We start from the raw sequence: 26,010 nt of genomic DNA, 5'->3' as shown, positions 1-26,010 counted from the left end.
TCTCGTAATTTTATTCATATGGAGTAGAACTTGGGAGCCTTAAACATCTAAAATCATTTTCTAAAGAGTCTTGGCAATGACTTTGGAACTCACTAAGCTCCTCAAAGTGAGATGCTTTCTGTGCAGATGATACATCCTTATTCAGCTTTCAATGTTTACATTAATTCCACAAACTGCTTGATTATTTATCGAGATGTATTGATGTTTACTCAACTGACAACATAGGACAGCTGCACTCTAAGCACCTGGGAATATAATCTTGAGCTCACTCACCATCAGTATTAGCCAAATCAATATTAATTAACTGATGTAGATACATCCAATCCTTCAGAAATATTTACATAAGTGGCATGGATATACACAGTCTGTCTACTTCTGAATACTCTGAAAATCACCTCAAATCAGACTCATTTAGCATATCATATTGGACCTCTTAAAAATGCATTTACTGAATTTTGCTATGTTGTGATGCCTTTCTGAGAATCATTATGAAGAAACATACTAATGAACTCATCCTTAGATTGATTATAATGAGAGAGCCAGGTCCTTGAAAGCATTTTTATACTTATCATCTTATTTCATTCTCACAACAAATTTCTTGTCCTCATTTTACAGATGAGGAAACTGCAGGTTAAGTGACTTGTTTGTGATTGTATAACTAGTAAGTGGCAAAGCCACATTTCAAGACCCTGTCTCAGACCTCAGAGCTAAGTCCACACCCCTCCTAACTGTCCAGACTCACCCCATGCTCTGCTTCTGAAGACCCTGGGGAGAAATTCCTATCTGTACTGAGTGGGGAGACTGTCCCACAGAGCTGCTCCGGGTCACCACGGATGGGGAAATAAAATAAGCCATTAGAGACACTCCTCAGTCTGTCAGGGAAAGGGAGTAGCGATTCCCTCTAGTGGAGAATGCCCCGAGCCCCTATGCTCAATGGCTTTTATTTGAAAGGGTTATCAGTGGAGGCTAGGTAGCAGGAATGTACAAGTAATCTCATTACATGAGTATGTTAATGTTTACAAAGAATAGGTGATGTTTTGAAGAAGACAAAGGACAGGAACACACCAATTTGCATAGGTCCAAGATGAGTAAGTATAAGAGCACCAAACGGTTTAGGGTCAGGGTCCATGAATAATGTATATTTCCTTCCCAACGTGAACTGGTTATCATAGCTTTGAGAGAAGAACAAAGCATTCTTCAAGGAGTGTAATTTACTTCTAGGCCTGATTTCCCCTGGGAATGCCCAATCCAGTTTAGGGCTGTCTCTAGTATTGTTTCAAGCCTGAGCCAGGTGGGCGGAACCAAGCAGCCAAGAGATAAGGAGACTTCTTTCAGATAGAATGAGGACTTCAACCATAACAAAGCCAAGGGGTGAGGGTCTTTTGCCCCTTCTCCATATCCCCCATGTCCTTCCCCGATGGTCCCTATGCGACTGTGCCTGTCTTAGCTTGCCCCTGCCATCGAGGGGTCTTAACCATCATTGACTAACCAGCCATCCTCCAGGACCAAGCAGGTGATGTGAGGGAGGCAGAGTCTGTGTCCCTGCCAGGGGAACAGGTTTTGTCTCTTCAGTGGCCTATTTTCCCAAGGCCTCCTTGCTAAACTCCAGCCTTGGGGCCCTCTCTCCTATCAGCTAAGCTATAGTTCCAGAAACCAGGTGAGACAGTTCCCAACACGGTACTACTACCCGAAATCAGGTATACTTCTCCTGAGCAATTCATTGTTGTTAATCTTATAGACCCTGTGAATTGTATAACTGACTAAGTGTCCCTTCAAGCTGCTTAGTTCACCCTGACCAAGTATGTAGTTTAATGTGGAATTCCTATTTATACTCATTCTTAGACTTACTTTGTCAACCCATTTTAAATGTAAAATATTACATTACAATCCACCTTAAATCCTTTCTCCGATGAGGTGAGAACACAAATAAAGAAAGGCGTGGAGGAGACTAGAACTCAGAAGAACCATCAGGAATGGGGGAAGCCCACTGAGAACCATGGGAAAGCACTATGCCCATTTCTGCAGCGTACTTTTAATGGAATAATTTTGTAATTCCAGATCCAAGTTTCCATGATGTTTGATGGCCAGTCTGCAGTTGAAGTACACCCTAAAACCAGTGTGAGTGACTTAAAGACCTTCACGTCCTTGAGCCTGTATGTGAAACCTCCTATGAAGCAGCCAGAACTGGCTGGGACTGCAGACCAGTTTATCCTATACCTCGGCAGTAAAAATGTAAGAATGTGAAGTTTTATTTATATTTTTATTTTTATTTTTCAATTACAGTTTACCTTCAATTTAATGTTTGTACTAGTTCCAATTGTACAGCATAATGGTTAGACAATCATATACTTTACAAAGCATTCACCCTGACATTTCCAGTACCCACCTGGTACCATACATAGTTAACACAATATTATTGGCTATATTCCCTATGCTTTATTTTACATGCTGTGACTATTTTGTAACTATTAATTTGTACTTCTTAAAAAAAGGGAATAATATTAAAAGGAAAACTAGGTGCTTCTCCCTTGCCTTACAACAAAGCTACCTATGCCAACAACGAAGTTCCCATTCTGGTAACTCAAAAGGTATAGATTGTTTAAATGCCCAGACTATAGTAGTGATTTAAAGGCAAGTAATTTTTTCTGTGTAGAATACTTAAGGGCTTGGTTCATATCAGCCTCACACTGCTAACTTTGCAGTGTCTCGATGTAGCATTTCAAAGATCTTTAGAATACAGAAGCCTATTACATTTAATGCTGAACTCTGTTTGAAGATGCATAGCAATTGGTATAGGAAGGCTGCATCATGTCCCTGGTTAACTAAGCAAGGTTAGCACACACTCCTGGCAGCCGCCAAATGTTCACAAGCCTGCAGTTGCTTGCCTCTCTGTTCAGGTGCACTTGGACAAGCCCAGGGGAATAGCAGACTGATACAGTCACAGGCAGGTGGGAAAGGAAGAGGCACTGCCCAACCTAACAGTAACTTTGGCAATAATTCACCCAGACATACCTTGATACAGCCAAGCATTGGAATTGCTTATTGCCCTTTAAAGAAATGAAAACAAATGATAATATTTATTCATTTGAATTTTACTTAAGCAACTTCTTGACATTTCAGGCCAAAAAAGAATACATGGGTCTTGCAATCAAAAATGATAACCTAGTGTATGTTTATAACTTGGGAACTAAGGATGTAGAGATTCCCCTGGACTCCAAGCCTGTCAGTTCATGGCCTGCTTACTTCAGCATTGTCAAGATTGAAAGGTAACGTGAATCCATGACACAGGGCTTGTGCGCACATTTTAGAAGACACACACACACACACCACTTGCAGTCTTCCTGTTGATGCTGTAAATAACATAAATAACATTTTCATCTATTCTTCCTTCTCATCCTTCCATTATTCCTGTACTCCTTCCCAAACATCTTAGTGAAAAAACAGAAGGTTATAATATATAGTCATCATTTTTAGACACAATCTGATTATTAGATCTTTTTATCTGGCCAATCCATGAATTAATTCAGAGATGGAATGTCCTTTCTGCCCTTCCCATTGATTATTGACATTGTATAAATGCTTATGAGTTTGACAAAATCAAATCACCAATTCTGTGACCAGGTAACATTAACATTGTGACATTAAAAATATGTATTTTCTATAAATTATTAGGCTAATAAAGATTGTAAATTCTTGATCTCAACAGGATAGGAAAACATGGAAAGATGTTTTTAACAGTCCCCAGTCTCAGTAGCACTGCAGAGGAGAAGTTTATTAAAAAGGGTGAATTTGCAGGGGATGACTCCTTGTTGGACCTGGACCCCGAGGACACTGTGTTTTATGTGGGTGGCGTGCCTTCAAACTTCAAGGTAAGCTCTCCAGCTATATTTTGGCTTATTGCAAATCTACAATAATTGTTTTCCAAAATCCACAAGCACTACAATGATTTGGGGATTGGATAACAACCTTGATATTTTAAGAAAGAGTTTAGCACAGTGGGTAGTAGGATTCTGAACCAGAATCTATAAATCTGGTCTCTGCTACTATGTCAAATGCATTCAAGCTATAGCAAACACTTGAATATCAATTCATGTCATTCTGATACATGCATATGTAATTACTACTACTCCCGTTTGTACCTTATGGGTTTGTATCTGATCTTCAGGTTCACAGATGACATTTTCAAAAACTTAGTTATTTCAACTAACATAAGCACAAAATAAAATATGAAGGAGGGGGTGGGATCTAGTGGGGAGTGTAAGACCTGATGAAAGGCAAATAAAGGAAAGGCCCAAGAAGATGGGGAGTCAATCTAGGATTCAATTCCAGGACTATTATTTACTAATTACAGGCACATTATTGAGCCTGAGAATTACTTTCTTTTTGTATAAGAACAGGAGTAAGTACTTCAGAGCTGGTGCGAGGATTGATTTTATTCATGAATTCACTGCCCAGTGGGTGACTGGAACGTGGTATGCTCAGTAAATACTACCCACTCTGCTAAGACATGTACAATTGAAAAAAATTATGGTTTATCTAAATGGTTTGGCATAGAGTAGATACAACTCAGGGCTAGAATGATATCTGTACCAATGTGTAGGTCTCGTAGACCTACTCTTTGTTTAATTTCCTGTTCTATGTCATCCTGGTGAAATATGATCATGGGACAGTTGACGATGCTTTTTCTGTTGCACAGCTTCCTGCCAGCTTAAACCTGCCTGGCTTCACTGGTTGCCTGGAATTGGCCACTCTGAATAATGATGTGATGAGCTTGTACAATTTTAAACACCTCTATAATATGGATCCCTCCAAATCAGTGCCCTGTGCCAGGTAAGGAAGAGTTGAGTACTAAAGACTTTGAGAGCCATGCAAGGCCAGCAGGTGAGTCAAGTATGGATCCATATCCAAGCTCTCAATCTTTCCTTTGGGGAAACCGGTTTTGAAGCTGCATAATAGTCATGCCTGCAAAACACTTTCCAGGTTTTCTCTTCCATAGATGAACATGAACAGTTATACAAAGTGTTAAACAACTGATTTGCAGCATTGATTTAGGATTCCAGAGACTGGGGTCTCTCTGGAGACTTCTGTTGTCTTAGCACACAAGATAAAGAAGAAATCCATTAAAAAACAATTCATTTAACTTACTTTTAAATGCTTCTTTATGTCACCATCTAGATATCATGACTTCATTTAAATGCTGGAAGGTCCAAGGAAGATGTCATGAAATGGGTTAAAAGGGTCTCACTTGAAAACCATAACATTGCAATACTTATTTGATCCTTGTGTTTTTATGTCAGAGATAAGCTGGCCTTCACACAGAGTCGGGCTGCCAGCTATTTCTTTGATGGCTCCAGTTATGCCGTGGTGAGAGATATTACCAGGCGAGGGAAATATGGTCAGGTGACTCGTTTTGACATAGAAGTTCGAACACCAGCTGACAATGGACTTGTACTCCTGATGGTCAATGGCGTAAGTACAAATAAAAAGTCCTCAATCTTCTCTTTTATTTCATTTACTTTCTGCTATGCATATTTCTAGGAACCTTCCAAGGTTGCATCAAGTCATCCAACTGAGGTTTTAGTTTAGAAATCAAAATTGGGTTATTTTCTTTAAGGAGGAGATGTCAGCAATAAGTAAAAGCAGCTCTGAAATGCATTTCCCTGTGCTGCATTTTATTAAATATTAAATGTATATTAAGTATTTCCTCTGTAATACACTGAGGAAATTTTTAGAAATCAGTGCCAAGATAAAGGAAAGCAGTGTGTCTATAGAAGTTTCACACTGACTTTTTAAATCAACTGCCCTAATCAGTGAAAAAAAATTTGCATGTCTACTATATATGAATGTTTATATATATATTTCTTTATTAATAATACACACATACCATATATGAATATAATATTCAAAATTGGGAATAAAAGACAATTTATATAAAAATATTGAATAAAAATAAACGTCATTTTTAAAATAAAGATGAAATTAAATAAACTTATTTTTATTTGTTAATAATATAAAATTATTATTAATAGCAGTGCTTAAGCAATGTAATTAAATATGTTTAAATATTTTTGAAAGTCTCATTAAACTCTTTGTAATAGAATGATTCAAAGGTCTTGTCCTAAATCCAGTTTATTTCAATATTAAGTTTATTGACTATTATAACTAGACAAGATATCTCCTAAAGATAAAACTGTAAGAACTATATCACTGGCTTTGCTTACTAAATCATACTATTTTTCAATTTAATTCACCAACTGGCAAATTTGAAATTTGTCTGGTACATTTCCAGCTTTTCTGATGTCAGTCTTATAAGCTAATTATATATTGTGTCATTTTTTACACTTTAACAAGAGAGTTCAAGACCACTAGAAACCTTCATCTGAAATATTTTTGAACAGCTTACAAATTGTTTTCCCGAAGTGTTTTAATAGTGCAGATATGAGAGTTTTTATAAGAAGGACGCTCACTGTGTTCACAACAAGTTCAGTTAATAATAGAAAAATTTCCAAACATATTTTTTAAAAACCATCTCTCCAGTGTATAACTTTCTTAAAAAAAAACGCTTTACCCTCTTATCCATTGTTATAATACACCTACCTTGAAATCACAAATCAAGCATTTTTTAAAATAACTAGTAGGTTTCATACTACTGAAAAATATTTGTCATCACAAATAAAGGTGAATAAATTTAGAATAATTCATTTTATAAAGAAAAATGTGTAACTCTGTAAATGACAGATTCTTAATAATTTGCAGGATGTAATCTGCAAATACCTATATGTCTCAAAATATTGTCACTGACTGTGCCTCAATAGAAAATCATTGTAAATATTCTATCATTTAAGTTATCTCACCTATAAATCCATGTAACCAAGCACACTGCAATGAATTGCAAAAGGCTAAGAGCAAAGAAATGGGTGAGGGACCACTGCCAGCCTTCTAGTGTGGATCTTCCCTCTTAAAGCCTCATGTAAGATGTGAATCCCATGAAAATCCATCCATAGAACAAAGTGAAGGTCCAGGGTCAATCCATGTATTAAATATGAAAAATTAGTTTCTCATTCTATGTCAAAGTTTTTAAATGAGTATAAATAGAAGCTGAAATATTTTCTTTCTGTTCCTGAATTGATTGTTTTCCACATTTTCAGGAGTATACAAACTCCACTCAGAAGATCAATTTCTGTAAAATAGGGACTTTACATAATACCTTATTTTTCAAATCCATTGAATTCTTTTATCTATGAACTATCTTCTGAAACAAGCAAGCCTGACTAGTAAGTTACTTGAATATTACAGAATTACTCTGGTTCTCCAACATCATGTGGTCCAAGTGCATAACAATTTCATATTTATTTATACAAATTCAGTGCTTCAGAATAACACAGAAGTGGCCTTCTTTTTTATATCCATATTTGCTGATAGTTTTTTAAGGTTCTTTTTGGCACACTTTGGAACTAGTTTTAAATATCATCAATGTTCCTCTTAAAATGAAATGCAATCCCATCTATTGGCTTGCTATAACTTTCAAAAATTGTTTGAAGAAAAAGCAGTTGAATACATACAGCTTATAATACTCTGTTCTCAAAATTTTTTTTAAAAAAGGAGACTTGACTTAGGTGGTGAACACACTAGGATGTATTATGGAATTCTATACCTAAATCTATATAATTTTATTAACAAATAAATTAAATAAAATAAAAATTAATAAAATAAAAATTTTAAAGGTCAATAAAGTAAACATGTAATTTCATTAATTCATAGAGTAAAAAGCAACAGAAGATAGTAGTTTTAAATTATATATAAATATTAACATTTTGTTATATTAATATGAAACATAACCACTAAAGTGGATGTAGTTGTAATTTTAAGAACTTCATGAGATATCTTTCATCTTCAAATAATTTCAGTTATAAAGAATATAATATTATTTCTCAAATTCAGCAAAACCTGCACTTTTGTAATAGCCAGATGTTCACATTATAACTTCCTTTTCTCCACAGAGTAGGTTTTTCAGCCTGGAAATGCGCAATGGTTACCTGCATGTGTTCTATGACTTTGGATTTAGCAATGGCCCTGTGCATCTTGAAGACACTTTGAAGAAAGCTCAAATTAATGATGCAAAATACCATGAGGTACAAATCATTGCAATTTGAGTAGTTACTCTGTTTGATTTGGTTTTGTTTGAATTTGATCTAATCGGATGTTCAACTGAGATAGGTGGAAAAGTAATTAAACTGAACACCTTTGTATCTAATGACTGACTGAAGGGCTTTCATCTACTTAACTCCAAGATGACAACTGCTTTAAAAAAATTGGTTATTTTTGTCATATTGACCTTTCTAAAAAAAAAAGTCACTGAAAAACTCATTGAGGTTGCTTTATTAACCAAAAACCTCCTATTATGCTCAATATCTTGATTACAGTGACCCTCTATAGAATCTTTCTATACATTTGTTGAAAATGCCAAAGAGTAGATATGTAACCATTTGTTTACTTATCCTCTGAGCCCCACTAAATATAAAAAGAGTAGATATAAGTAGAGAATCTTCTTCTAAACCATTTATCCAGAACTTAGAAAATACTAACACAGTTTTTTTATAAAGAGATCACACAAAAACTACTCTTTAATCTTGAAACAGATGTGTAATATACTGATAATATTCTTCATCTATTTTTATTAATAATGACTTTAAATCTACAATTTAATAAAATGTTTAAAAGGCTTAATATCTTTGCAGTTGCACTGAAATGCAGAGAGAAATAAAAGGCTACATTTCTCTTCTCAGTAAGTCTATAGCCTTCATGAGAGTGGTTTACAATAACAGGTTATTTTAACTATTTATCTGACTAGCATTTTCACAGATTTGTTAAGGCTTCACACTATGTTACCAAAAAATAACACCTGGTAATATTCAGCCTTGGGTCTAGAAGGTACCTGTTTATAGTTCTTTCCCAAATCCCCTCAAAGGGGCCAAAGAAGTCAATTGGTCTCATGACAAATTTTCCCTGGGCTAGCTCCTTCTCCATATGGAAATCCTTCTTCGAGAAATGTGAACTTCTGCATGTCTGTGAGTGAGAAAGGAAAATCTATCCTCCATTTTGTAAACAAACAAGCCTAAGAACATGGAAGTCCAACTGTTTTAAGCAGAATAGTTAAAATATACAATAGTCTTCAAAAAGTTGATTGTTAAACAGTGATCAAGTGTTACTATGCATTATATCTCCCAGATCTCAATCATTTACCACAATGATAAGAAAATGATTCTGGTAGTTGACAGACGGCATGTCAAGAGCATGGACAATGAAAAGATGAAAATACCTTTTACAGACATATACATTGGCGGGGCTCCCCCAGAAGTCTTACAATCCCGGTAAGTGTTCTCTGTTAAGTGGTTGCTGGTTCCTAACAATGTACTGGTTGAGTATTCAACACCCAGGATAGATCTAGTAAAAGGTTTAAGCTCACCTACTTGCTACATCTATGCACGTGCATAGGCAAATGCACACACATACACACATTTATGCCCCTTTGGGCTCTCTGCAGCCAGTCCTCATGACCCCCTTAAATTAGTATCCACAAGATGTGATCTATGGGTTTCTTTAATTATGTCCCTTTACTTTTGTTTTAGTCTTATTTTAAACTTATTTGAATTCTCAACTAGCACCTGAAGGTCAGAATGTTAAGCTTATCCAAGCAGTTGTGAACTACATATGGTGAAACATTATTCTAATACATTCAAAAGTTCACTGTCTCATTACAGTCAATTCATAGCATCAGAGACCTCTAAGACTGAGAAACAACTTTAGGATACCCCGGTCCAATGGTTCTCAACCTGGATTCTCTTTAGAGTAACTTGGAGAGCTTTTATAAACACCATTGTCCATGACCATTCTAAAAAATTCCCAATGCTCTGGGATAAGGCCACAATATAATGTCAAAAAATAAAATAAAATAAAATAAAATAAAATAAAAATTGAACTTCCTCAATCAGGCAGTTCTACTGTGCAACCAGAGTTGAGAAATGTTGATAGAGTTCGCCCTTCATCCAATACAGAATCTCTATCTTTATTAGCCCTCACACCTCTCTTCGAATAAATGTAGTGATGTCTCTATAATTACCTCTGAATGCAAAAAGAAATCAGTTTTAATGACTTCAATTTTCTTAAAGCTTTTCCTTATACTGAATCACAACTAGTTCCATCCCCCTTCCATGTCCCAATGCTTCATATGTTTAAAAGGCTCCCCAAGCTTCCTCTTCAAACTAAATAGCCTCTTCAATCTTTCAACTGTGCTACATTGGACCTTTACCCACCACGGTTGCCATTATGTGCACCCCAATCCATCCACCATTACAGCCCTCCCCGTATGATCTTGTTGGTGCACAAAATAGGGACCTGCTACCCCTTAGTTTGGCTAGTGTTCATCTAAAATACACTGAAGACATTGTAATTTGATTAAAACTAACTTCATTTAATATCCAATAACATGTTCTTGGGCACTCGTATATTAGGTATGATAATAGGTAGTAGGATTACAGTAGAGAAAAATGCCATCCCTTATCTTAAAAACAAAGGATTCCTTACTTTCCTAATAATCCCAAGACCCAACATTCACACTAATTTTAGTTGATTATATTGTGTGGCAAATTAAGCCAAGAAGATAAGTTTATGACCCAAGTGGATTAGTGGAAGACCAAAGACTGTGTTAAAATCCTCACTTACCATAAGAAATTAACATAAGACATAAGACATAAGAAATTAATGTTTCTTAGTTTACTTTGATAGCTTATGCCATGTGAAATTGCCAAGAACTGACCATTTTTACCTTTAAATAAGTCAGTTATAAATGATTGTAAATAAAATTAAACTGCATAGCCTACATATGTAGAGTAACATCGTCATCACAGCTAAAGGACATATATATAAAGAAGTACATATATCAGTAAAAATTAATTGTTTTTCAGGACTCTAAGAGCACACCTTCTTCTAGATATAAACTTCAGAGGATGCATGAAGGGTTTCCAGTTCCAAAAGAAAGATTTTAATTTATTAGAGCAGACAGAAACCCTGGGAGTTGGCTATGGGTGCCCAGAAGACTCTCTCGTAAGTACCAATCAGAATCTTTGTAATAATAATAAATAGACACATTACTCATCACTCCCAAGAGCTGTAAATCTCTTTTCAGCTTCTTTGTAGTTCTACGTACATCTTGGGTCCTTTTTGGAACCAGCAGAAAGAATCATTAAGCCAGGAAGGCCTGTGGGGTTTGTCTGTGGCTGGTCCAGTTGCTTCAATTTTCCAGGGTTGGGGCTTCCAAAGCCCAGAGAGGCTGTGAGAGCATCGCTACTCACTCAGGGTTGAGGGAATAAAGAAGTTGAAACCCCATCTGTTAGAGGAACACAGAAAGAGGGTTCACATTGCTTGAATTCAATTATAAACCAGAAGTTTAACAAAAGACTATTAATACAGAAACTAGCAGACAAGACCTTTGGTATGTGAGAAATTCCCATTTTAAGCATTTGATAATTATCACCAACACTAAATTCACTCTTTCTGCACACAGATATCTCGCAGAGCATATTTCAATGGACAGAGTTTTATTGCTTCAACTCAGAAAATATCTTTCTTTGATGGATTTGAAGGAGGATTTAATTTCCAAACATTACAGCCAAACGGGTTATTATTCTATTATGCTTCAGGGGTAAGTATTTGTTTTACGCTGAGGAAACTTCCTTGTGATATTTGTTTTGTCTATTTAAAATACTTTTAAGCACAGGAACAGTGATTTTTGATTCAGATTCATTTTGACTCACATGTACACACACAGAATGCCTCATTACATACACTTTATAAAATATTATATATATTGTACATCAATGGTTCTTAACCTGGGATCCATAGGCCCACTCCTCAGGTGTTCATGAAAAGAACTCAGAAGGTCTGTAGACTTGGGTGGGGTAAAATTGCACCTTTATTTACTTTAACTAAAGTTTAGCATTTTCTTCAACTGTGAATATTGGCAACAAATCACAATAATGTTGGCAATACTTATAACTTTTTCATTAATAGAAATAGTACGTATTTTTCATTTCACATTTAAGTTATCACAGATATCTCAAAACATTTTTGCTCATAGCTACTTCTAAATTACAGTAGTTATTAGATCTGATACTAGGTTTTATTATTGATTGCCTTAATAAAGTACATATATTACTATATCACAGATTTATTGTTTTAATATTTTGATACTGTATTTCAATGTAATTGGTTTCTTTTGTGTTGCTACACATTTTCCTTTATGCATATTAAAACACTATTTCATGAAGGGGTCCATATGTATCACCAGACTGCCGAAGGAGTCCATGGCACAAAAGATGTTAAGAACCACTTTATGTTAAGAACAAACATACATGTGATTTAATTTATAAATTGCTATAAAGGATAGCAATCCTCTCTTTTCTTGTATTTGCTGCAGAACACTTGAGCTCAACTTAAAGATATATTGTTTTAAGAATAAAATAAGATCTGTTGAGATTCAGTAATCTTAAAATTCAACTGATTTGCCTCTGAAAAGGTCATCACCAGTAGATACACTGATGGACTCCATGATAATATAACTTACAACAGCAGCTTTTACTTTTCATACTTACTGCTTTGTACCTATTACATTTATATTGAATTTAATTTAAATCAGTAGCATCTGTGAGAATTTACTCAAAGCACATTGTAGGACCTCTGTCACCTAACCTGCACAGGTTACACCTGGTTGATTAAATAACACTTTTGGTCCCCCAAAAGGTAGTTGCTCGCTGGGTCAACTGTGGAGTTTGGTGCCCATATTGGGGAAGAGAAGCAAGATATTATGTTGCCAATATTTGAAGACAGGCGATAAGCAAATTCAGAAAAAGAGATGTTAACCTGCTTTTTAAATTATTTCTCTCCTTCCTCTATAGATGAAAAGTGAAACATTTAAAAAAGCCAAACTAGCAAATTAACTTTTGCCTGGTCACCCAGCTACAAGGTGACTCAAATACTGCCTTGTCAAAAGGGATTAAAAGTGAGACATAATAGAGTAGAAATGCCTGAGTTAGGAAAGTGACATTAGGAAAACTCTCAACATGACAAAGTCACGGGAAATTTTTAGTTCTCAATATAGGAAATTTCTTTTTCCATTTAAACATGTCTTATTTTATAGGTAACATCAGCAACAAGCAATTAAGGATTTTGTTTTTCTTGTTATTCATAGAAAGTATTTTACAAGCAAACTTCCTTCACACTGGGTATTCTTTTAAGCAATAGCATTAAGTAAATGTTAAAAACATGTTTATCTTCTGGATACGTGGATCCCTGCTTAAAAACCTGTGCTTGCCTTTCAGTCAGACGTGTTCTCCATTTCATTGGATAATGGCACCGTGGTCATGAATGTGAAGGGAACCAAGGTGCAGTCGACAGATAAACAGTACAATGACGGGCTGCCCCACTTCATCATTACCTCTGTCTCACCCACGAGGTACAGCTCCTCACCACAGAGTCCTTCCATTGGATGGCTTCATATGTAGGGCAGGATTCTGTCAATGACCACTATGAATAATAGGCTATCCTATTGCTTTTCTAGAGTTTTTTTTTTTTAATGTTGGAAGGAGCTACTTGCCTCCTTTTTTTAAAAAAAAAAAATTGCTCTTAATTTTCAAGACATGCGAAATAGGTCACCATAAAATTACTTAAGAGGAATATAAAGGTTTTTCCCCTGAGTAAAATTATAGGCTATAATCTCCTCAGGAGCGGTGCCTGAACATAGTGCTTACTCATGGAGGGCAGTGTTTTGCACATAGAAGAAGTTCAGCAAATAGTGGCTTCATTTAGCTTTAAATTTGGCAATTGAGAATGCTACACTATGACCCATTGTAAAATCTCTAACTTTATCTTTAAAATGCGTAATACTGAATTTCATTTCCATAATAAGAAAACTTTCTGGGATAAGACATGAACCTCTGTTGTAGACTTCTCCTACATGTCCAATCCCATGGAGCCCTTCCATCATAGGAAAATATTCATACGCCTTTTCTGGACTCCATTTCCAATCAGAATTAAAACCATTTAATGTACTTTACAGTGAAAATGCTCCCAAATGTGTTTAAATGATCACCATGAAGTATGTTCTTTTATTTTCTATCAAAAAGAAAAAAACGATGCTGATGACTAGTCATCTTCTTGCTTTTATGAACTTAAATTTCAATCATGGTTTGGAAGGTCTTTACGGTGCATAGAAATATGAATCATTTTATCCTAAGCCTCATATAGAGTCTAGAAAATTATTGTTTTGTTTTTTTTTTATCAGATGTTCCATTAAATCTGCAACTTTGAACTCAAGATAGAATGTTAGCTGTTCGGTGTGTAAACAAGCTTTTTCCTTTGCAGATATGAACTGATAGTAGATAAAAGCAGACTTGGGAGTAAGAACCCCACCAAAGGGAAAGTGGAACATACACAAGCAGATGAAAAGAAGTTTTACTTCGGTGGCTCACCCATCAGTCCCCAGTATGCTAATTTCTCCGGCTGTATAAGCAATGCCTACTTTACCAGGTATAATATTTTATTTCTTTTAAATCTGCATGATTGATAAAGAAGATCAAGTCAACAATGAAAATATATACATCATTAAAACAGAACTATGAGATACATGAGAGGCATTAGGGTAGTAATTAGAAGCTTGCAAGTGCTTGAGCAGCTGACATTCTTGGGTTTGTAATTAGATTTTCTTGCCCTTTAATTTCTGTATGACTTTGGTGAGGTAGCCTTTTTTCTCTTCATCTGCAAAATGCAGATAATAATAGTGCCTGCCTGGTACACTTGTTATGAGGAATAAATGAGATAATGCATATAAAGCACCTGACATACAGCAAGCTATAAATATTAGATGTGATTATTTCTGTACTTCTTACTAATGATACAGTACAAAGCAACATACCCAAACCCTTGTTAGAGGTTTAAGAAAGTGTTCTTAATGTAACGCAAGGCTTTAAACAAAGCCATTAATCCAGGTCCTTAACAAAGACAATGAGGACTCCCTGAGTACAAGAAAAAATCAAGGGAGGAATTTAATACAAAGATTAAGTAATACAAAGGCGGCCCCAATCGTCCAGAGTGTGGTAAGGGAAAAGATGTTCACTGTCACAATGCTGGTACCAGGTACAAAATTATTAGTAAATTGGTTAAAAGATCATTTAAAGGATTCTGATGAAGACAGTGGTTGATGGATAAAGATCCATCGCACACACACAGAAATATTTCATTGCTAAAGCTCTCTGACTTCCATAGTTTTCACCATGTAATTCTGAACAGTATTGTTAAGGCTTTTTTACCCCATTCTTACAAACATAGGTTGGACAGAGATGTGGAAGTCGAAGATTTCCAGCGGTATTCTGAGAAGGTCCACACTTCTCTTTACGAGTGTCCCATCGAATCTTCACCATTGTTGCTCCTTCACAAAAAAGGAAAAAATTCCTCAAAGTCTAAAACAAGTCAGAACAAAAAGGTAAATGATAAAATGTGCCAAGTTTTCAATTGCCCTTACATATTCCATGAGCACAACTTTAGACACTGATGCTTTGTAGAATCTACCCTAGTTTGGAAAGATAAGAATCTTGTAATAGCAAATATTCCAGTTTCCGAGCTTTATTGCATCAGTTCTTATTCCTAAAGACACAGTTTAAATCACCTTTTACCCAAGCTTCCAACTACTTTTCAATAACATGGTTAAAATTGCTCCATACTTAACAATTTTTATATATTTTACTGTTAGTACTATATTCTTTGCTTTTTCCCTAGTATTCTTTGCTTTTTTGTAATACTCTCAGGCTTTTGTCATGGAAATTATTAAAGTTTCTGATCTTACCTTGTTTCCCCCTCTTTCTTTGACTTCCACTGCAACTACTCACATGTACAATTGATCTGTGTCATCAACTAGAGCTGTTCCATTATCAAAATCTTGAGTTTTTTTAAATATATTTTATTGATTATGCTATTACAGTTGTCCCAGTTTTTCACCCTTTGCCCCCCTCCACCAGTACCCCCTGTTCCAGCAATCCTCCCACCTTAGTTCAAGTCCATGGGTCGTGCATATAAGTTCTTTGGCTTCTCCACTTCCTTTACTGTTCTTAACACCCCCCTGTCTGTTCTGTATCTACCAATTTCTATGTCTTAATCCCTGCACCTTTTCCCCCATTCTCATTCTTCCCTCTCCCACTGATAACCCTCCAAATGATCTCCTTATCTCTGATTCTTTTTCTGTTCTTTTTATTTTTCTGCTTGCTTTTTTGCTTACATTATCTTTTAGATTCAATTGTTGATAGTTGTGAATTGTTTGCCATTTTAATGTTCATAGTTTTGATCTTTTTCTTAAATGAATATCTTTAACATTTCATATAATAATGGCTTGGGGACAACGAACTCCTTTAGCTTTCCCTTGTCTGGGAAGCCCTTTATCTGCCTTTCCATTCTAAATGATAGCTTTGCTGGACAAAGTAATCTAGGCTGTAGGTCCTTGCTTTTCATCACTTCAAATACTTCTTGCCAGTCCCTTCTTGCCTGCAAAGTTTCTTTTGAGAAATCAGCAGATGGTTTTATGGGAACTCCTTTGCAGGTAACTAATTTCTTTTCTCTTGCTGCTTTTAATGTTCTCTCTTTATATTTAACCTTTGGCATTTCAATTATGATGTGTCTTGGTGTGGTCCTCTTTGGGTCCAACTTGATTGGGACTCTCTCTGCTTCCTAGATTTGCATGTCTATTTCCATCACCAAATTAGGGAAGTTTTCTTTCATTTTTTTTTTTCATATAAGTTTACAATTTCTTGCCCTTTCTCTTTTCCATCCAGCATCCCTATGATCCCAACACTGGTATGTTTGAAATTGTCCCAGAGGCTCCTTCCCCTGTCCTTGGTTTTTTGTTTGGTTTTTTTTTTTTTTGGAGGGGGGGATTCTTTTTTCTTCTTGCTGTTCTGGTTGAATTTTTTTTTATTCCTTATGTTCCAAATCATTGATTTAATTCTCAGCTTCATCCATACCACTGTTCATTCCCTGTAAATTTTTCTTTATTTCACTTAGTGTAACCTTCATTTCTTCCTGGGACTTTTTCATGCTGTTGAAGTACCCAATGAATTCCTTGAGCATCCTGATCACCAGTGTTTTGAACTCTGCATCTGATACATTGCTTATCTCCATTTTGTTTAGTTCTTTTTCTGGAGTTTTGTTCTGTTCTTTCATTTGGGCCATATTTCTTTGTCTCCTCATTTTGGCAGCCTCCCTGTGTTTGTTTCTATGTATTAGTTAGAGCTGCTTCCCTGTCTTAGTAGTGTGGCCTATTGTAGAAAAACCCACCCATAAGTTGGATGAGGCAGAGCCTTAGGTAATCGCCAGGGTGGGGCAACTCATGTGAACCAGGTTGACAGAGTCTCAGATAAGGTGTCGCCACTCTGTGGCTATGTGTCAGGGAAGACTCAGAATGAGGACAATGCCACTGCCTCTCCTCTGGTGTTTTGTCCAGGAGGAAGCTGCCCCCCCACTCTATCTCTGATGCAAGACACTTCAGTTTCTCCCCATATGCCACTTGTGCCCTTCCAGCTGCTGCCCTGGTGCTGGAGCTCAGAGGGAGTGAGTCTGCGTAAGTCCTAAGTCCATCACAGGCCCTGTAAGAGGAGACACCTGAGAATCCCACAGTTTCTTCTGCAACCCCAACCCCAGCTGGTTTTTACAGCCAGGAGTTATGGGGACTTACCTTCCTGGCACTGGATCCTGGGCTATGTGGTCTGGTGTGGGGCTGGGATCCCTCACTTCCTAGGTATTCCTCCCAATTTTTATCCACCATATGTGGGTATGGGACCACCCATTCTATGTCTCCATGTCTCTGCCCTCTCTGCCCATCTGGATAAATGTAACTTCTTTAATTCCTTCATTTGTCAGACTTCCATAGAGCTCAATTTTCTGATGATTCTGGATGATAGTTGTTTTGTAGTTTAATTGTAATTTTTACTGTGATTGTGTGAGATGGTGAGCCATGTTTACCCACACCCCCATCTTGTCCAGAAGTCCAAAATCTTGAGTTCTTAAATTGCATTTTCTACCATCCTTTCTCATTCTTTTAGCCTAGTCTTTCCCACCTACCCCTTTCCATGCGATTTTAACAATGTACTCAGGGGCCAATGTTCCCACCCTGGTCCAAGTCACTATCATCTCCCATCTTAATTACTTCAGTAGCCTCTTAACAGATCTCTTTGCTTCTATCTGGTTCCCCAACAGTCTCTTCTCAACACAACAACCAGATCCTTATCAACATATCTTGTTATGTCACTCCTTTGCTCAACGTGGACCCCAACTTCACTCAGAATAAGTCCAAGTTCATACAATGTCATAAGAGGACTTATATTATCCAGGTCTCATTCCCTCACACACTCTTCTTCCCACACTGATTTACTGGCTATTCCTAGAATGGACCATGTGGACTTCAGCCATAAGACCTTTACTTGAGCTTTCCTCCTGCCTAGACCACCCTTTCCCCCAAATATCTGCAGACAATTCCTTCTCCTCCTCCTAGGATTGCTCAGTTTTCATCTTCTTAATAAGACTTAATTTAACCCCTTACTTTATACTCCAGACTTCCTCCTGCTTTCCACAGAACTATTGCCAGTGACAATGAAGTCCTTTCACAGAGTCACAAGGAAAGCATTCCAGGGCCCCATGTACGGGAAGTTGTGATGTTGCAGTAAGGTTTATTGAAGCAGCTGAAGCAAACACAAAGCAAATACTGGGTGTCTCATCTCCATCTGTCTCACCATAAAAGAAGTCCAGTGTTATCTCCATCAACTCCAGTACAAAGGCCAAGGTCCGAAAGTTCTGTGTCATTGGTTCAGTCCATTCCAGGCTTTGTTACCATCTGGCTAACTTAGTCTGTGTCCCAGCTGTGGTCCAGCTGGCTATGTGCCAGGCCTGCACAGTCTGCTGTGGGCCCCAGGTGGCTGCTAGGGCCACATGGCTGCAATGGAGAGAAGTTGTACCAGCAAATGGAGCAAACATGCGTTACTGAGTAAGAGAGAAAGAGCTCCTTTGTTAAGCTGGAATTATATTATCTTGGGTTTGAGAAGGACCGGGTGCTTCTTTAAACCAATCAACATCCCAAGGTCTTGTGGGCTTGCATTGGATCCTCCCCCTAACCAATTCATATTCTAGATCTTCTAGGGTTCTGTGTTCCTCATCCAATCCAATCCTTTTCCCAGGCTAGACAGGCAAACCTTTATGGTCACCATCTTAGCTGCTTCTACATATGCCTCAAAGTGGAAGTACCTCCTCCTGCACCATGTTGGCTTCTACTGGGCATGTGTCCAGGTTGGGAATTTCTCCTTTATTGTTTTATCCCTCTTTTCAGTAATCTTTGGAGAATGGACCAGTGGTTCCCTGGGGAATGTGTGAAGATGTAGCTTCCTAGTGAAGCAGGCTTAATATTGAATTCAGCTTCATAGTTTATTGGCTTCTTATTGCCTGATTCTTTTTGCCCGTTTGCTTTTTTAATATCTAGCTACTTACACTATTAGTACTACTGATTTATTTTACCTTTTTCTAGTTGTTCTTTTTTCTATAGTACTTGTCACATTTTAGTTGATTATGTACTTTATTATGTTTATTATTTATTGTCTGTCTCCTTTGCTAGAATGCAAGCTACTGTTTTGTTTGTCAATGTATCCCAAGAGCCTAAAGCAATGCACATAATAGGTGTTTAATAAATATTAGCTGTCTTCATCATAAGAGTTGTGATAAGAATTAATGAGTTAATGCATGAAATGCTCTTAACACAGTGCCTGGCATAGAGTAAACATTCAGTAAACAAGAGCTATTATATGTCTATAAAGTCTCATGAGTGTTTCTGAAGGTCAGTTCCTAAAAGTGGAATTGCTTAGACTAAAGGAATTACACTGTCACAAATAGCATTTGAAAGAACCTATTGTCCCTCACAACTGCTAACACTGGATATGGTCAAATTTTTATAATTTAGTCAATTTAATGGACAAATATGACATCTCATTGTGGTTTTAATTTGCATGTTCTTGAACTCTAGTAGGGTTGAGCACATTTTCAGGGGAAGAACTGACTTCTTCCCCAAGGCTGGCTTTGGAACCATCCACAGAGGGGAGTATGCTCACCAGCTTCTTGCTTCTGATGGTTTTCCACTGCCCATGTGTTTCAGATTATGTAGAACACTTTTTAGAATCCTATGAAATTTCCCTTTGTTTATATATGATTCTTTATCAATGTTAATAATTTTGTTCATGTAACATGAAATCTTAGAAGTTTTTCCAGATTCCTTCCTGAATTTCACATGGAAAATTTTATAAAGTGATTCAGACAGACAAGTAAATTTATTGTTTTTTATGAAGGATTTTGCTAAAGGATACTTTAAAGAGTTTTTCAGAGAAGACTATTAAATTATAATGGAATCTTACTGCCATTTTTATATTTTCATGCTGAAAGTTTTATTCTGAGAATTTTTTAGCTGAGCACTGGTCAGTGGGTCAGAGAGAGCAGGTTCATATCATAGGCTGATGAGGAAGATCAACCTTCTAAAGCAAACACAGGTTATCCCTTTAGGTGAAGACAGTTTTCAGTATGAGACTATCTATAAAATATAATTTCCTAAACAAATATTCATAGCCTCAAGGTTACAATCAACAGCTTTTGGAACTATTAACACAAATTTTTCAATATTGTTAAGAACCTCTTAGCCTTTATGGTAAAAGTCTTAGAAACTCAACTTTGTAATAAGATACAGAATCAGCATAGATCTCACTTGTATTATTTAGTAATTAAAGTGTCAGTGTCAGTGCTAATCTTCTCCTATATTTGCCCCTGTATCAATAGCTTCTTAAATAGCTACCAAGAAAAACTAACTTGTGGCCTCTGGTTTAAATTTTTATCAAGGCGAAATGATAACAATTTGGGCTTATAATAATTTTTTAAAGATTATACTTATTTATTTTTAGAGATAAGTGAAGGGAGGGAGAGAGAGAAGGAGAGGAACATTCATGTGAAAGAGAAACATTGATTGGTTGCCTCTTGTACACGCCCTGGCCAGGAACCAAACCCATGACTCAGACATGTGCCCTGACCTGGAATGAAACTGGTGACCTTTCATTTTGCAGAATGACGCTCAACCATCTAAGCCACACCAGATTGGGCTAGGTTTATAATAATTTACTTTCACAATAACTTTTTAATATCCCATTTTATACATTTATTATAATACATTTAACCACTAATAGACTTTTAGTTGTTTCCAGTTTTCTCTCTTTTATGGATGAGGATCATTGTACATTAATCTTTGATCACATTGCTGAATAAATTTTTAGGATATATTCCTAAAATCATAATTACTGGGTCAAAGCAAATTACTTTCCAAAGAGATAAAAATGATTTTATACTCATTAGTATATAGGAGTACCTGTCTTACCACGTATGTTCCAGCCTGAAAGTTTTTTGTGATTTTTATGTTTTCAAATTTAATTGGGAAATTATCTCCTCATTTGGCATTTAATGTGATAATAAACATTTTCTGTATTGTAATAGATATCCTTCTGGGGTACCTGGCCAACTACTCCCTTCTCTGAGAACTGATTCTTTACCTGCCAGGGAGCCCCAGTGTTTTAGGTGTGTGACCTCGTCTGCGTTGATATAAATGACTGGACTAAGGTAGATCATGTCAGCTAAGCTGCACCATCAGTGTCTCTTTTTGGAAACTCAGAACCCGGAGACACAAGCCTAGGCTGGTTATTGAATAGAAAACATGTAAACCAAAGAGCTCTGTGTTAATCATAAAGCAGGGGTGTCCAGCCCGCAGCCCACAGGCTGCATGAGCCCAGGATGTCTATGAATGTGGCCAAACACAAAATCATAAATTTACTGAAAACATTATGATTTTTTTTTGTTTTTGTTTGTTTGTGTATTTAATGTGTGGCCCAAGACAACTCTTCTTCCAGTGTGGCCCAGAGACACCAAGAGGTTGGACACCGCTGAATTGTACAGAAAAAGAAAATTGCTTTAAAGAGAAAAAGGCAGAAAGCTGTCTCACAGATAAAAAATAACAAACACTCTGAGAAAAACAAAGCTGAGATCCCAGAAACACCCATAAAAGGAGTGCCTTGAATCTTCCTAGCTTTCTAATTCCTGATTCTTGCCCCCTGGTAGGACCCCACTATACTATCTTCTCTTAGATTATGTTCTTAAGATACTCCTATATTCCTATAATGCATTGCCTTCTTTTTCTTAAATAACTTAAATAGTTTGGCTGTTACCTGAAACAAAAGGATCTTGCTGAATTGACATTAGTACCATCAGTTGGATTGCAACTAATTGACCCTCAGAGAAATTAATTACATGGGTAAGGACAGAGTCTAATGGGGTTCAGTGCAAATCCCCACACACATAACATTTTAGGATAATAAACTGTCTCTGTATTATATGGTAGTGAAGTGACTGATTAAATTATAACCTCCTTTTTTATTATTGTTAATATTCAGAACATATATCCACAGAGGATTTATAGTATTTGGTTGCCATGTATAAAATATCAGTGTTCATTTATTTTTGTAGAAGATAAGAGACAGAACCTAGTCCATGTTTTTCCACGTTGAAGCAGAAAAAGGCAGGGCAGATAAATTGAAATTGTCGTGGTCCAATAACCCCATGCTTTTCTGAGCCCCTGTAGTCTAAAGTCACTGCTGCTCTCTTCCTGCAGTTAAGTGGATGCACTGACCGTGACAAAGTGAGATCATCTCCATAGGAGTGGAGACAATGAGGAATAGCTAGAATTGGAGGAAGCCCCCAGTCCCCTACCACCCTCTCACCCCCACCCTCCAGGCCTCAAGCAAAGCATTTCGTGTGCCCTTTAATGAGACAAAGATGGTCATACCTCCTATTATAAGGCACGTTGCTTCACTAAGGTTGGAATACAGCATGGAGTTCAGGGAAATTTCCCAAGATATATTAGAGGAAAAGTCTCCCTGAAGCCCTACTCCATCCTATCCTGCCCACTCATGGCTTGAAGCTAAGGCCATTATTCATAGGTCAGGGCCTGGGCAAAAAAACATTGCTAACTGTGTGTATTTCCTCCGCCCACGAGAGAAACCTTGCTTCCGCAGCAGTGACTCGGGATCCGAGTCCTGACTACTCTGTGAGGAAGGGAAGCGGGGATGGTGGAACTTTTCCTTAGGTGGGCTCTTCCTTAGGGTGGGTCTCTGAGCACCACCTCACTCTCCCTGATCTAACCGCCGCTGTGGGAGTCCCCAGTGCCAGAACCAGACTAAAAACTGCTGTTGTTAGAGCAGAGCACTGGCACAGCTGGTCCGCCCCCCTGCCCTCTGCACTTGGATTTTGAGAGTAATTCTGGCTTTTTCCTGAAACACTGATTTTTGGGGGAGGTCTCGTCTTTGCCCATGTAAGAGTAAGAATTTTATTGTCTATCTGTTCCAAACTGTATTATATCTTCTGGAAATTTTCATACTGCTTTGTTCTTCTAGTAGAAACCCTCTTAGATTTCTAGGACTATGACAGAACTATTTTTATGTGCGTAGTTCTTCTGACATTTCAATGGGAATTGGGGAGGGGTGGAGACTGAAGATGTGTGTTCATTTACTAATCTGGTACCAGGATCTTTTTTTTTTCCTATCCAGTCCTGTATCTCACTCATCCTGGCTCTTGCTGCATCTTCTAGTTCACCCTCCTACCAAACATTTTCTGCCATTCTTATGTTACAAGTTTTCTTCTTAAGTGAGTCAAATCTGGCGACTCTCTGCCTTTAAAACCCTTGTGACTCTCCATCACTTAAAAAACAAAACCCCATCCTCTAGCAAGTCATCTAAGATTCTTTCTATCTGGCACCAACTTGTCTTCCAGTTTGCTACTTACATGCCTCTTCTGTTAAATAGATTTTCAGTTTCTTAAAATACAAGAACTACTTCTCACTCACCTTTCTATTCGCTACCACACTCTGCCCATGGAAGCTTATGGAAACATTGATTTCTTTCTCCTTCACTTCTACCTACTAGGTAATCAATAAACATTTGCTTGAATAAATGAATAAATGCCTGAATTATCGTATTTATTTGCATTTACTTTTGCTTCAGAAAGTAAAACTAAATAACCATTAAATAGTAACCTATAGCTTCACAACTCTAAATTTTAAAATGAGTGCAATTTTAAGAGCACAAGATTTTTTAAAATTGTTCTTTATCCTTCACATAAAAGTTCACTACATATTTTATCACAAAAAAATATTTTTTTTAACTTTTTTTTTATTTTTCAAATACATTTGCCTCCATTTTCCCGCCACCACTTTCCCCTGCCCCACCCACCCCCACACCTCCAGCCCTCAATCCTTCCCCACTTTGGCTTTGTACGTGGGTCCTTTATACATGTTCCTGGACCTGACCCTTCCCCTTCCTTTCCCCATTACCCCCCTCCCTCCTTCTCTCTTGTTTCTGTCATCAAATAAGAAGCTTCTGCACAGCTAAAGAAAACATCAGCAAAATGAAAAGGGAACCAACCATATGGGAAAATATATTTGCAATGATACCTCGGACAGGGGTTTGATCTCCAGAATATATAAAGAACTCACACGACTCCACTCCAGGCAGACAAACAATCCCATTAAAAAAATGGGCAAAGGGCCTGAACAGACTCTTCTCCAAGGAGGACATAAACAGGGCCCAGAGATATATGAAAGGATGGTCATCATCACTAGCCATCAGAGAGATGCAAATTAAAACCACAATGAGATACCACTTCACACTGGTCAGAATGGCCATCATAAACAAATCAATAAACAGCAAGTGCTCGTAAGGTTCTGGAGAAAAGGGAACCCTAGTACACTGTTGGTGGGAATACAGACTGGTGTAGCCACTGTGGAAAACAGTTTGGAATTCCCTCAAAAAGCTAAAACTGGAACTGCCTTTTGACCCAGTGATTCCACTGCTGGAATTATACCATAAAAATCGCAAAACACCAATTCAAAAGAACCTGTGCACCCCAATGTTCAGAGCAGCACAATTTACAATAGCCAAGTGTTAGAAGCTACCTAAGTGCCCATCAGTAAATGAGTGGGAAAAAAAATTCTTAAATATTTTGAAGATGTTCCTAAGTATTTCAATATGCTTATAATTATGTATAATATGTATAATTATGTATAAATAATACAGCATGTATAAATAATAATGTATATGTGTTAAAGTGATATTGTTGCCCATAGTATGTGTATTTTATTCATTGATTCTTTAGGGTTATTTTATTGCCAACTTTTTTGTTTTTCACCCTTGGTTAAGAAGTGCATTTAATTTAAATAATAGAGCCTTATCCCTAGAGCTTCAGTTTAACCCTGCTATACTACCATAGACTAGAATTTTGAATTTGTTAACATATTATGTTGTGGCTAGTTGCTATTGCTGCAGCCACTGCTGTCATTTGCGTATGGTGGTAAGCAGAGATACTATTTCATTAATTGGAAATGCACAAATAATACCCATGTTAACTTTTTTATTGTTGTTGTTGAGGAAATAACAAATGAGTTTTTCCTACTATTATGTCACTTTTATCCCTTGATATTTATTTCCTGTTCTTACAGGGAGAGAAAAACAAAGACGCACCTTCCAGGGATCCTGTTGGTCTGAAATTCCTAGAGAGGAATGCCCCAAGAGACTCACACTGCCACCTTTCCAACAGCCCTAGAGCAATAGAGCATGCCTATCAGTATGGAGGAACTGCCAACAGCCGCCAAGAGTTTGAACACTTAAAAGGAGACTTTGGTGAAAAGTAAAGTAACACTATTTTTCCAGAAACTTAATACCATGACTGGGCTTCACTTTTATTTGCCATGTATCATCTTTTTCCTTTGGTATTTCCTCTCTGTACCACTTTAGTCATAGTTTTACCCTAAAAAAAAATACTAAATAATACACAATTTATACTTTATGATAA

The 26,010-nt window shown here is 36.9% G+C and overlaps 1 protein-coding gene across 2 annotated transcripts in view; it reads left to right on the top strand.

The window, feature by feature from the left end:
* The window catches only part of LAMA4 (laminin subunit alpha 4), a 131,793-nt gene that overhangs the window by 94,555 nt on the left and 11,228 nt on the right, over nt 1-26,010 (top strand). For both annotated transcript variants that reach the window (XM_054569844.1, XM_054569843.1), the window contains exons 20-32: nt 2,059-2,232; nt 3,121-3,266; nt 3,707-3,869; nt 4,697-4,830; nt 5,298-5,469; nt 8,001-8,132; nt 9,229-9,371; nt 10,965-11,103; nt 11,564-11,701; nt 13,377-13,510; nt 14,419-14,583; nt 15,382-15,535; nt 25,658-25,845. In XM_054569844.1, coding sequence (XP_054425819.1) covers nt 2,059-2,232; nt 3,121-3,266; nt 3,707-3,869; nt 4,697-4,830; nt 5,298-5,469; nt 8,001-8,132; nt 9,229-9,371; nt 10,965-11,103; nt 11,564-11,701; nt 13,377-13,510; nt 14,419-14,583; nt 15,382-15,535; nt 25,658-25,845 — 1,982 coding nt within the window. The remainder of the gene's footprint in view (nt 1-2,058; nt 2,233-3,120; nt 3,267-3,706; nt 3,870-4,696; nt 4,831-5,297; nt 5,470-8,000; nt 8,133-9,228; nt 9,372-10,964; nt 11,104-11,563; nt 11,702-13,376; nt 13,511-14,418; nt 14,584-15,381; nt 15,536-25,657; nt 25,846-26,010) is intronic.

This window comes from Pteronotus mesoamericanus, unplaced genomic scaffold (assembly GCF_021234165.1).
Source record: "Pteronotus mesoamericanus isolate MK-2021 breed Mesoamerican mustached bat unplaced genomic scaffold, CSHL_Meso_final contig_20, whole genome shotgun sequence".
NCBI classification, from domain to species: Eukaryota; Metazoa; Chordata; class Mammalia; order Chiroptera; family Mormoopidae; genus Pteronotus; species Pteronotus mesoamericanus.
The sequence above is the reverse complement of the archived record's forward strand: the minus strand, read 5'-3'. Positions and strand labels throughout refer to the sequence as shown.